At 40.0% G+C, this 14,176-nt stretch overlaps 1 protein-coding gene across 12 annotated transcripts in view; it reads right to left on the reverse strand.

Annotated features, from left to right (window-relative positions):
* GRIK1 (glutamate ionotropic receptor kainate type subunit 1) overlaps window positions 1-14,176 on the reverse strand; it is a 404,320-nt gene that overhangs the window by 95,075 nt on the left and 295,069 nt on the right. For all 12 annotated transcript variants that reach the window (XM_054468420.2, XM_054468419.2, XM_063659835.1 and 9 more), the window contains one exon: window positions 8,707-8,850. In XM_054468420.2, coding sequence (XP_054324395.1) covers window positions 8,707-8,850 — 144 coding nt within the window. The remainder of the gene's footprint in view (window positions 1-8,706; window positions 8,851-14,176) is intronic.

Genomic DNA, 14,176 nt, shown 5'->3' on the forward strand with positions numbered 1-14,176 from the left:
CCAGATTCCATACAAAACCAGCCGACCAACCAACCAAACAAACAAAAACCCCACTCCATAGTGACCTACTAAGTAAAAATCCAAACAAATATTAAGCACATGTAGGTGCCTAAATGAATAATTTTATTTTTTACTCTTTGATTTTTAAAAGCTTGAATTCAAATATTAGGTTTATATATTCAAATGTATAATCTCCATTTCATCAAAATAGAACCATAAATTACATTTTTGTAGCAAAGCAGTGGCAGAAAACTGCCCATATTTCATATATCTCTCAGTGACATCCCATAAGCATTGATATTTAGAAATAATTTTTCATTCTTATGCAGTAAATTTATTTTGGAGCAGATCAATTAGGAACTATTTATATAGTTTAAAATTGAGTATTAGTTTAGCAAAACGTATTAAGAATTTGCTAGAATTTAACTTTCTGGCTTCAGTTCAATAAGCATCTTTTAAAATGCCTGCCATGTACAGGCACAGTGCTCTGAGGACACAAAGAGAAATTGACTTTCTGTCCCACAGAAAGATCTTACAGTGCCTGAGTGAAACCTGGTAAGTGCTAACATAAAGATATGCCAGAGCTACGGAGTTGAAAGGAGGACCCACCCTCCAGCAGAGGTTCAGGAAAGGCTTTCTAGAGAAAAATTCTAAGAGTTGGTCTAAGTGAAAAATGGGAGGTAGGGCTTTGCAGGCAGGCTGAAAGGTATATGACAAAAAGGGTGTTATTAGGCAGGTTTAGTCAGGAAAACAAAAAGCCATCTCTCTCCACTCTGTATGGAACTGGATGGTGGACACAGGAAGCTATGAGCAAGTTTGTGTTCGTAACGGGTAGAATACCTACTGCACATTTATGTATATCGCTTTGCTTATATGTGGACAATAGTTACAAAAGGGCTGAGATTAAAGATACAGAGCCTAGTTAGAGGCTATTTTAATAGTCCAGGTGAAAAATGATGAGGGCAGTGGGCAAAGAAGGTTGAGAAAAAATATCTCTGACAGACAGTTGACAGGACTTAATCAGATGAGTGTACTGAGGGGATGAGGTCTTAGGTAATCTGTAGAGCTATGGTTTGAGTGGCAGACTTCATCGTACTGTAAGGCTTCCACTCACGTACTAGTAAAATGGGTATCAGGACACCAGAGTGGGAGACATACACCCCTCAGTGTTCCCAATACATAAGTATAAAGGAAGTGTTCTCCAGAGATGGTTCTAGATCTTGTGGGCCCAACTACGAAATCAAGCATATATAAAAAAGGTCATGAGAGTGGTGGAGGTGATTGCTGAAGAGACTTCTCTGGGGACAGCTGTTGTCTCTCTGTGTGTCCACACTGCCCAGTCTTGTCTTTGGGATGCCACCTTCTAACACCACTTCTGGTGAGTAGAGCCTCCACGGGGTCACTCAAGAGAAGTCTGAAATAGGTTCACTGCAGTTGAAGACACAGAAGACCAATGACTGATCTAAATGTGAGAAAGGCAAAGTGGACTACAGACTGTGATGTGACTCCCGAGTGACAAAAGAGTGCTAACCAGAGTTGACCAATTGCTTTTTTGGCTGACAGGGAGAAGTTGGTTGCATTGGGATTAGAGACAACCCCAGAATTTCCAGGAAAGGAATAAATGAGTGTTTCCTTGCGCCAGATTTAAATCCAGCATACTTTGTGGGAATGTCCTGGGTTATAGTCAATGGGACTGTCTAAACGGATCCGGAGGCTTCAGCAAGAGAGCATGAGGTGTACTGCTGGGTGTCAAGAGGCTGAGGAAACAGTGCAAGCTTCCACTGAAATAGGAATCCATCACCCAATGGGTAAAAGAAACTTCAGAAGAGATGGTCAAACAGGAACTCATAGAGTCAAAAGGAAATGCTTCAAGAAAAAGAATTAGCTTCAGAAATCTCCCAGGCCTATCAGGGACACCATCTTAAACTGTCTGCTAAGCCCAGAGAGCACAGAGCAGCCCAGCCCAGCGAGATCTGTCCTATTTATTTTTGAGCCTAGTAGAAGGCACAACATCCACGGGAGTTGGGAGGAGGTAAGCAGGGAAAGGAGAAAGAGGAGAAGGCGTTCATCCCCGCTCCGTCATGTCACCAGTCTTCCAGAAGGATCAATCTCAGAGAGGGGAGGTATTTGATGTTAAATCAACTTGGACTTTTGATTAATATCTTAGACTGGATATTCTAATGATGAAGTTGAGGCTGTGCTTTAACATAAGGAAGCTCTAGGACTGTCATTACCTTAAGTCGACAAAAAAGTCATGAGATTTGCCCAGATTATTCTACTGAATAATTTTAAGTAGGAGGGGAGATTAAAAACAGAATTGACTTTGCTGTTTCAGTATTTGTGTTTGTTTGATATACCAGTTGCATTGTCATTAACTGACAGTGGAGCTATTTTAATAATAATAGATTTAACAGACAAAAAAATAATATACCCTGATGGAAAATTTGTTGATATGGTGGTAGCAGCAGAACCACCAAGTGGAAATTTCCAGAAGGGAGGTGACTGGATGAATTTAAACTTAGGGAAAAGTTAGGGTTGTACTCAAATAAACACTTGCATATTTCTCTTGAACAAATCTGTTTCCCTTTCAGCTCTTTATGAATGGTGATCACTTCTAAACCAAGATATCTGCAATTCTGTCCTAATTAATCTTTGTTGGTTTACCTGTTTCAATCACACCTATATATAGCTACCAAGATAAACTATCTTAAACTTCATTTTGTCTCTGCCTCAAAAACAGTGGCTTTCTATCAGTTATCAATCAAATTTGAATTTTAGCAGACAACTTCCAATTGTCTTTCCACATTTACTTAAACATATTTTTCACCGCTTCCACATAGGATCACTCCATCTGGGCCCAACAGGATTCCTTATGCTTCATTTATACATTTGCCGTTCATTATACTGGAATGCCCTCTCAACCAAATTCTACTCTAAAACTCAATTCAGGCAACTTGAATGTGGGTTTTAGGGAAGCCAGCGTGTCTTTAAGGCCACTGAGATTATAGACAAATGTGTTTGCATTTTGGGGGACAATGGATTTATGTTTAAATCAGTTTTACTAGAAGCACTGTGACCCAGAAAATAACTGAGGACAACTAATGTAACCTAAGATCTCTGATTCCCGGTTCTGCACTCTGTTCACTGTTCTTCCCAGCACCCCTGATTAGAAACCTTCTTCTTTCCAGATGCTTCAGTGCTTGCTGCTACCACAGCTGCTCCACTGATTGTCCTATATCCAGCTGGAACCTAATCTGGACACAGCATAATTCTTGGCTTCCTTGGCCCCTACATTCAGCTACCATTTCCCAGACTGACCTAAGAAGCAGCTTGCTATGGTATTCTGGTAGCTCATGCTGTAGTTCAAATGTTTGTTTACCCCTAAAATTCATGTGCTGAAATTCTAACCCTCAAGACAATGGTAATAGGAGGTGGGGGCTTTGGGAGGTGAATGGATGGCAGTAGTGCCCTTATAAAAGAGGCCCTTGAGCGATTCCTTGCCCTTTTCACCATGTGGGGACAAAGTGAAAGACAGCTGTCTATGAACTAGGAAGCCAGCCTTCACCAGACAACGGATTCTGCTAGCAACTTGATAGTGGACTTCCCAGCCTAAGGAACTATGACTAGTAAGTTTCTGCTGTTATTTGACACCTGGTTTATGGTATTTTGTCACAGCAGCCCAAATGAACCAAGAAACTCAGCCTTGATTGAGGTGAATTTTTGCCTAATGTCTTTTCACCTTTCTTGAACAATCATGTGTGTGGTCTATGATTGAAAGTCCTCATTTCCTGGCTTCGTTGCAGTTGGCCTACTGCATGCTGCATGCCTGTCTCCATGGAACTTTCGGTTTTCCACCACTAGGTACTGTCTTCCATTTTGCAAACAACTGCTATTTTATCCTAGACTCCAATAATAATAATGATGACACCAATAACAGTAATAGCGAACATGCAGTGCTTATAATATGTTTGGCAATATACTTAATGTTTCCTAGGTGTTGCCTTATTTCTCCTGACCACTACCTTACATGGTAGACTTTTTTTTTTAAATAAAGGAAAGAGGTTTGATTGACTCACTCACAGTTCTGCATGGCTGGGGAGGCCTCAGGAAACTTACAATCATGGCGGAAGGGGAAGTAGGTATGTCTTACATGGCAGCAGGAAAGAGAGGAGAAAGCAAAAGGGGAAGAGCCCCTTCTAAAACCATCAGATCTCTTGAGAACTCAGTCACTATCACAAGAACAGCATGGGGGAAACCGCCCCCATGATCCAATCACCTCCCTCCTTCAACACTTGGAGATTACGGGTCCCCCACTCCACACGTGAGGATTACAATTCGAGATGAGATTTGAGTGGGGACACAAAGCCAAACCATATCAGTTGTACAAAGAGGTGGCAAAATAACAATTACCCATAAAGTGCAATACAGAAACAAAAGGCTACTTTGTGATGTTAGAATACTAAAAATATAATCCTCACATAAATATGTCAAAGGTCATGAGAAACTCATGAGAAAACAAGCAGGTAAAACTAGTTCAAAGGAGGATACAGTGGACTGAATTATACATGTACATTTTTTCTGTAAGTTCATTTCAAGAAAAGGTGTTAATCTAACTGCAATCTTACTCCATTAGACTTCCTTTTCTTGAAAATGGAAAAATGTTTTTCATTTTTTAACAGAACCTTTCATTTGATGGTAGCTATCCTTCATTAAGCAAACACTACATGACAAATATTTTGCTAGGCTATACATATAAAATATGTAATCCCTACAGACTTATGGTGTGGGCATTTTATTACCCATGTTATAGAAGGAGGAACTGAGAAACAAGCTAAATGACTTGACTAAGTTCACACTGACAGCAAAGTATGATGAAATCTCAGAATCTGTGTTCCCAGCACCAGAGTTAAATAGGTTGGTCTTTCCCTAAAGCCCTGCCTCACTCTCCTATCAAAACCTATGGCCCTGGTGGACAGGTCTAGTCCAGCCCCTGACTCTGTCTTATTGAATTGTTTCTGGATATGATTTTTATGAACACAGTGTGTCCTGAAGCACTGCACATGCTTATAGATTGTGTGTGTTCTTCGGTTCCTTTGCTAATTCATTCGTTCATTCATTCATCAATTCATTCACTTGTTTGGCATGTATTTATTGGGTGCTCATTCTATGTCCAGCATTGTGCAAGAACTAGGGAATTGAGACTGAAAACGCATAGCTTGGAGATAGACATGGAAACAAACACAATAGCATACCCACAGTTGTAATGGAGGTACAAAGCCTACACCTGTGAGTCAGGGTCCTGCAGATAGGCGCTAGTGCTTGAGTTGAGACATAAAGCATGACCCAGAGGAGCATGGCATTGCAATCAGAGTTAAAATAATTTGGTAGGAGCATATTGGATATTCAAGGGAGCCACAGTAGGTTCAGCAGGTGCTGCAGATGGAGCAGGAGATGAGAGAGCTGGCAAAGGGATCAGGAACAAGATCATCAGCCTGTATATCCTGCTGAAGAGTGTATGTTTTATCCTGAGGTATAAGAAAAAGCTTTAATGAAGCGTGTCAATCCTCTGCCATGTAGAATTTACATTACTAGGTGGCAGAAACCACCTCTTCTACTTTTCAAGGGTGTTATCCCTTAAGATGCCAAGTTAATATTACTTATGTAGTGGAGTTCCAGTAATGCTTGTTGAGTGGGAATGTATAATCTCCTAGCATGCATTTGTTTAGCAAATGTTCAGAGAGCTAACATAGTAACATACTCTATCATGTTTCAAATGTTCTTTAACTGTTCCCCTTTATCTAGTCAGCCCCAAACACTGAAAGGCAGTGAGCTGGAAAGATGTGTCTGAAGAGCTTACTGATTCCCAACAGTGTGTGGAGTTATCAGAAATTACCGCACATGCAACGACCTCTGCTCAGGAAGTTTACCTCCTGTGATGAATTTTATCTTCACCCCATAAATTCAATCTGCTGACTTGCTTCTTTTCATTTTTTTTTTCTAACTCTAGTTTTGGAACTTCTTTACAAAGTGAGAATAACTTAAAAAAAAAAAAAGAAGCAGCAGGGGAAATTTGGGGACCAAGTTCATTATTTCATGTTTCCTAATGAAACCTGATACTTGCAAAATTTTGTTCAGTTATGCACTCATCTGAAGAAACACGTGCGTTTTCTCTTTTGCATGTTTTAGGTTGTCTCAGAATTCCCTCAGTGCCAGTCCTCCAGCAGGCTGAGCCATTGCTTCTGGTTACCCCATTCCATCTTCTCTGCAGGTGCCTACACCCTGCCAAAGGTAGCATATGACATCCTGACTCAGGAGACAAAAGAGGATGAGCACAATGTTGACAATGGTTTCTGATTCATTCCCCCTTCCTTTCCTGTTACCTCTAACTGTGGAGATTAAAAATGAGAGATTTGCTTCTTTGGAGTGAATGAATATAAAATGCCTTCTTATTTTCAGTGTGGTCCCTCATCTCAGAGCTCATTATTTCTTTAAACATGCCTAAATGTGGCTTGGTAATTTCACCTTCTTATGCAACTTAAGTACAAGTGATAAGGTGCCTTGGGGGCTCTTGATTGTTTGATCCCAAGCTTTCATGTCACTTCTGCCTCTTCTTGAAATTCTAGGAGATAAAAGAAAACCAGCTGTTTTCTTGTTAAAGATCAAGGTAATCAGGATGGCGATTCAGGACACAACCATGATCGCTGCGGGGAAAGGGAGGTCGTGTGATGTTTTTCTATTAGGCACAGTGTGTCAGAGTATGTAGCTGTCAGAAAAGGTATTTTTTTCATGCCTATTTGTGATTTCTTTGTTGTTGCTGTTGTTGCCATTTTAAAATTCCTGGCATCATCTTCAGTAAACTGAATGAGGCTATTCTTAGTGGTGCCTTCCAATGGCAAGAGAATAGTATTTCAGATGCTTACTAGGTTTCTGAACTATTCTTCACAAGCATTTGCCTTATTCTTTATCCTTACAGTCATGCTGTGGGGTAGAGGATACTATTCCTATTTTACAGATAAGAAAACTGAGAGACAAGAAGTGTAAGTAACTTGCTGATATGATTTTGGTGTGTCCGCACTCAAATCTCATCTCGAATTGTAGCTCCCACAATTCCCATGAGTTGTGGGAGGGACCCAGTGGGAGGTAATTGAATCATGGGGACGAGTCTTCCCATGCTGTTGTCATGATAGTGAATAAGTCTCATGAAATCTGATGGTTTTATAAATGGAATTTTCCCTGGACAAGTTTTCTCTTGCCTGCCACCATGTAGATATGCCTTTCACTTTCCTCCATGATTGTGAGGCCTCCTCAGCCACGTGGAACTGTGAGTCCATTAAACCTCTTTTTCTTTATAAATTACCCAGTCTCAGGTATGTCTTTACCAGCAGCATGAAAACGGACCAATAGACTTGCCCAGGTTATATTGCTCATCAGTGTTAGTGGAACTAAGATTTAAACCCATGCAGTCACTGCCAGGACTAGGATAAGGTAAGAGAGGTGCTCAGGGTACATAATTTAAGCGAGAATTTCCTCTTAATCTTGTGCAGGTATAGAATTCTCACCCAAGAATGAATGTTTCCTTAAATTGCACCCTCATCCTGGGTTTGCAAGCAACCTAGATTTGTAGCCTAGGTACTTAATCCTTATACATCCTGCCTGCTTGATCCTCACCCTCATGGATCGGAGTCAGCCTTTAGTTGCGTTGAACAGCCTGAGACAGGGTGTGCAGGCATGGAAGAGACCAGCAGAGACACGAGTCCAAAGCAGGTGTCTTTCCTTACTCTTAGCTGGGTATTCTCCTGTGCCATCCCTCTTCCTTCCACTATGTTTCCATTCTTCTCCAGTACAGAAAGGAAAAAAAATACTCTTCACTTGAGAAGTAAATGTCTGTATCCCATACAGAAATATTAGAATAGCATCTCAGAGCATTGCGCATACTCAGGCCTAGCTACTCCAAAGAGCCTTATTTCTTATCGTCAAGTCCAGACACACCCTGAGGTTCATGGTGGAGTGGCCGATCATTCAGGGTACATATGGATAAGGAGTCCCGGGGCTTAGAACAGGGCCTTGTGACAAGGAGCCAAACTGCCTCAGAGAAAAGAAAAGATGGAGGACAGTCCAGGATCCCAGGACATCAGTGAAGATATCTATCCCTGCAAATACCCCATACTCTCAAAAATCTTTTATGTGCTGGGTAGGTTTTGAATGGGAATAAACTTTTCCAGTTAGCTGATAAATGACAAAATAGTCACTATATAATTAAGATAAAGAGGTCCTTCCACTCAGTCCTGTACAGCCTGAGCTTTAGGAGGCCACTGGGATTGTGGACTGATAGTGCTGGAACTATCTCTGGTACCCTTCAGTAATGGATCAACTCTCCCCTTGACTCAGTGGACCATGGAACAAACACCCATATGCTCTTATGGACATGTGTGGAGAGCCAGCCGGAGCTACGGCCATGGCTGGCATGAAGGAGAGTAAGTGTTGGTATCTGGTAGCGTCACTGAACTTCTCAGCATCACAACGGAAAATTCCTGCTAATCCTTCTGGACAAACTTTTGACACTGAAATCTGAGCAGACTGGTTGATGATGGCTTCTTCTCCCTTACGGGCATCGTGCCAACAGAACCATGTGGGGAGGACCATACCAAACGGGCAAGCCCAACAGTGCTCAGAAGGGCCCCTGGGCTGTGAGGGAGCATCACTTGCCTCTTTGATCAGGTTCATAAATCTGGGTCCGAGGCGCCATGGCTTATGTCTGTGGCACTGCAGGGAGCTGACGGTCAGCTGGGATGCCCGGTGCGAGGCAATGGCCACCACGTACACGGCATCGTACATCAGAGCCGCTTCAGTCTGTGGAGGAAAACACACACCGCATCTTCAATTCCACTTTTGCTTACCTTCCTTTACCTGCATAATCACTCTCCCTGCTTCCATAGCTCTTATCTATCTGATCTCAAAGGCCATTTATTCTTCAGCTAGGTAGTTTTCACTCTACAATAGCTATTTTTCTCCAAAATAATACCTCACACTTTGGAGTAAATTGAAGTCATAACTCTTCTTCGTTTCAAGTTCTTTAAAAAAAAAATAAAGCAACCCAGATCAGCCACAAAATACTTGATTCAAGGAACAAATATTTTGCGAAGTGTCCTCCATGTTAAGCACAGTGTTAAGATCAACTGCCTTGAGCTAGAAGCTACTAAAGCTCAAAGTTGCAATATCAGATTTGTTTCTCAGCATTTGTCTATATCTATTTATCTATCTACTTACTGGTTTATATTTGGTAGAAAGAAACTGCTACAATCACTAACAGGTGATTTCCAGATAAGGATACTGGTGTTGGTCACTTTCGTTTAGCAGAGTTCAGAAGGTCACGGTCATGGAATGAAACTCAACAGCAAGTTTTGGGAGACCCTCTGAAGAGCAGACAAGTGCAACTTGCTCAGAACATGCTGCCTCTTGCCAGCATGTGCTTTCTTGAGAGAGATTGAAACAAGTCGGTCATTCCTTCTAGGGGGCTGGGCATGTCGTTCTTCCCTTCCTCATGAAATTCCTCTCACTTGCACAATTTTACATAATACAGCATTTTATAAAATATGCTTTCCTGTGGTTTCCTTTAGGGATAAAACCTTATATATAATATCCTTGCATTTCACTTGAGGGTTTCATTGCAACTTCAAATACATTAGCTCATTTGAAATTCTCAACAAGTCTTCAAAATAAGCAGAAGAGATAAAGCTATTTATTATGTGAGAAAACTTACTTCGAGGAAGGATATTTGTGGAGGGGCACACACACGCACACACACACACACACATGCACAGCCACACACACACACAGCCACACACACACACACCACATACACAATCATAGTGAGAAATCCCAGAGATGTCATTACTTCTGCTTATTATTTCTGGAGAGTAATAGGGATTATATACATAGCTAATCATTTTCAGAGTTAACCTAGAATCTAGGTCATAGAATGAAAATTATCTTATGGTTTTCCAAAATTGGTTGATTCATTCAACATATACTATGCATTGATTGCTCATGTCTTGGTGGAGGTAGAAAGTGAGGACAGGGGTTACTGTATCTCACAATTTTATCAGTCTTTGAGGCCACGGAACACCTCTACTTTGAATCCTTATTATTCTGTATAATCTTTATCATTGTATTTTCCATCTATTCATGGTCATGGATCTTTGTGTCTGTATCTTGTTAAGAATATTGGTTTTTTGAAGGCAGAAACTGCTCAAATTTAAGTTAGCCTTGGTGGCTAACATGTTTCCTGACACAGAAAAATTGTTTAAACATGTTCACTGAAGAAGTTAATACTCCTCAATTCCTTAAAATGACATTTATTTTTGTGAGAACTGTATAATTGCAAGGTTTTAAGATATAGTTTTAAGAAAAAACATTTCATTCATGCTTATGTAATTGACATACTGATGTTGGATTGGTGGTGGCAGTAATTTATAACGCTTAAAAATGTTTTGATCATTTCAATTCAGGACTTACATTATCCACTTTGTAGATGAGAAAACTAAGGCTCATGGAAATTGAACGGTATAAGGCTACTCTGTAATCAATTTCATTGCCAGGGTTTGAGCCTGCACCTGCCTGATTCTAGCACTTATGATTTATACCACTTTGCTGTACTAATTCTGTTTAATTGGAGGAAAGTAAGCTACTGGCAGATTGAGACTTTTGGAAATGCAATCAATAGCAATAGCTGACGTTTATTGAGCACTTATGATATGTCGCATGCTGTTCTAAATCCCTTGCAAACATTAAATTTTCACTATAACCTTAATTCTTTTACAGATAAAGAAATAAAGATATTAAATGGGATCCCCAAACTCATGGGGGGACCGGCAATATTCAAACCCACAAAGTTGATGCTAGAGTATATGCCCTTAACCATAAAGTTGTGCTGCTTCTAAACCAAGTTATTGGTCTGATGATTTAATAGTCACAATAATAGTTCAATAAAGGTTAATATTCACTGATAATTTACTATGTGCCAGGCACTATAAGCATTTTACATATGTCATCTTTTTTAATTACTGAAATTAAACTTTTGAAATAGGTACACAGACAGGGAAATTGAGGCTTGTAGAGGTAGAATAACTTGCCTAAAATTTTGTAGCCATTAAGGGAAGGAGTGAGAATTCTAATCCGGGATGCAAACTCAGATTTCACCTCACGACCATAGCCACGTGCTACAGTGACTTGGACTTTTTTTTATCAATAGGATATACTTTTTTGAAAATTTGTATGTGTTTTCATTAATTCACTGAATGACCAATTTGATAGAGAAGTATAAGGACTGGAATTCTAATAATCTGACTTTTCCATAAACTTAGTTTAGAAAGGATGGGCATTCTTTCTCAAGGCGGGCTCCATATTGGGAAAGGCAATAAAATGATTCAAAATTATAGGTCTAATCTGTGCCTTTCAACCCAAAGAAGAAAACTATTTGTTCGAAAAAATATGCTACCCCTTGAAATACAATGTTTTCTTAGATGGAGAAAATGTTTACATTAACTATATTATAGCACTAATAAACTACCGCTGATTTTCGTCCCCCTTTCAGTTTTGTGCTCAAGGCCTGCTTACTGAATGACTGTCATCATTTTAGGTAATAGGTAATGCAATAGAAACTGGCCTGTGTTCAAATTTTCTTCTTCCAAATGTGTTTATGTTCACATTTTATATATATCTAAAGCCTGGATGAAATCACATTGCTCAATGACCCTAAGAAAATCTTTTTACCACAATCTGAACCGTGAAATAAGCACATTGAAAGCATACTTCTCCCCAGTACACAATGCTTTGGTTATTACAATTTGAAGTAAAGTATTAACTCACTAGGCTTAGGGTACTCAGACCTCGCACATTCCAAAGAGAGGATTGGCCCCTTGACTGGCTCTTGAGAGATAACCTTTAACTCCTTGGAATATCCCAATAAGAGTGTCATTGTATTCTTTGGGTCCTGGGCAATGTCAGATAGTTTATGCTAAAAATATGATTTATGATGAATGCCTATTTTTGGTGGCATAGGTCTCTGGGCCATGCTGTATCTATTTGATCTCCCGAAAGGCTGGATACTAAGCAGCTAAGGCCAGCTATATGGGAGCTCCATGCCTATGTGACTGATCATCCCAATAAAAAACCTGGACCCCAAGGCTTGGGTGAGCTTCCCTGGTTGGCTTACTTTCTACTTGTTGTCATAGATCATTGCTGAGGATTAAGAGCCGTTCATGCAACTCTATTGGGAGAGGATACTTGGAAGTTCATGCTTTTTCTGTGTGGACTCTCTGTCACTTTTTCCTTCGCTGATTTTACTCTGTCTTCTTTTGCTATAAATCTGTCATTGTGAGCATAACAGCTTTTCTGAGTTCTGTGAGTCCTGCTAGAAAGTCATCAAATCTGAAGATGGTCTTGAGGACTCCCAGCATAAGCCAGTGAGATGCCACCTCATCTTAGAGACAAGGACTAACAACACTATATGGCCTTAGAAAGTCCCCATAATTAGCTGCCTGCATGGTGTATAATTGTTGTTGGAAAAAGCTGGAGGAGATTGGAGTGCTGAAGAGAGACCTAATATTCAGAGATCAAATGGGCTGATCATACAGGGTCGCATAGGTCCCAGATAAGGGTCCATCTTGGGCTTTATGTGCAAGCTCAGGAATGTGTTTCTTGGAAACACATGGATTCTACCATGACATTTCAGAATATCTCTTGTTCTTTTTTTTTTTAGATGGAGTCTTGCTCTTATTGCCCAGGCTGGAGTATAATGGCATGATCTTGGCTCACTGCAACCTCTGCCTCCCTGGTTCAAGTGATTCTCCTGCCTCAGCCTCCTGAGTAGCTGGGATTACAGGCGTCCACCACCACGCCTGGCTAATTTTTGTATTTTTAGTAGAGACAAGGTTTCACCATGTTGGCCAGGCTGGTCTCCAACTCCTGACCTCAAGTGATCTGCCCTGCTCAGCCTCCCAAAGTGTTGGGATTACAGGCGTGAGCCACCATGCCCAGCCTCTTGTTCTTTCATTGACTACAAATGGGCAAGACATCAGGTATCATCAAATAAATTCAATTCTATGTACTAGAGGCTTCGCATATGTGATCTAATTTAATCTGTAGAATAACACTGTAAGGCGTTATTGTACAGATTTACAGGTGAGCAGACAAACTGTGAGAGGTTAAATGACTTGCTCGGGTCACTTAGTTAGGAGACATAGCCAGGACTTAACCCTAAGCTTTCATTATCTGGGAAGATTTTGCTTTCTGTACTGAATCCAGCTGCCTATTTTCTTTCATCGCTGGAGTAGCAGTGGATGTACAAGGTGGGAACTCTAGGACGTCTTCCCTATGAGTCATGATTAAGGGAAATGTTTACAGGCAAGAGAGCAGGATAAGGCTACTGACTTAACTTTATGTTGTGAGTGGATATGAAGCACTGGAAAGGCAGATGTCAGATCAATGTTTGGTTGTTCCCCTGACTCCTGTGCAGTGTTGACTCATACACAATTTTGGTCCACTGAGAAGAACCCATTTGAGAATGAACCATTCTGTATTATCCCAGTCTATCCAAAAGCTGAAAGGTCGAATCAGCCCAATTGCTGAGAAAAATGTAAACATTATAAAAGAGAACAAAGTAGATTTTATAAAAATCACTCCAAACTTCTGTTAATTCTGTCAATTACCACTTCAGTTGATAAAACACTCTTTCTTTTTCTCAAGATATTTTTTAATAATGAGTTTTACTGCTTTTGAACTCGGTTGACTCAGTAACAATGTTCTTAGTAACTTAATTTTAACGTAATTTTTAAACTAAATTTTTTTCTTTAATTAATTCTATTGTTCTTAAGTCTGGTGTCAAGATTTTTTGGATATAGGCATGACTGACTTCTCTATTTTCAGATTTGAATGTTTTGATATAATCATATTTTTGAGGATTTTTAGTGTATGAAATTCTGGGAAATGTTTAATAGTTAAAAATATTAGAGAGAAAAATAGACAATTGAATGGGAAATCAAAATACATGCATTTTCCTTACGCTTTTTTCTAATTCCTATATTCATCCAGGTATGTATGCACCACATACCAATATGACTATAAACAGCTACAGGGAAATTCACCTTGAAGAATAGTGGAATGAAGCATATGATTT

This window comes from Pongo pygmaeus, chromosome 22 (genome assembly GCF_028885625.2).
Source record: "Pongo pygmaeus isolate AG05252 chromosome 22, NHGRI_mPonPyg2-v2.0_pri, whole genome shotgun sequence".
NCBI lineage: Eukaryota > Metazoa > Chordata > Mammalia > Primates > Hominidae > Pongo > Pongo pygmaeus.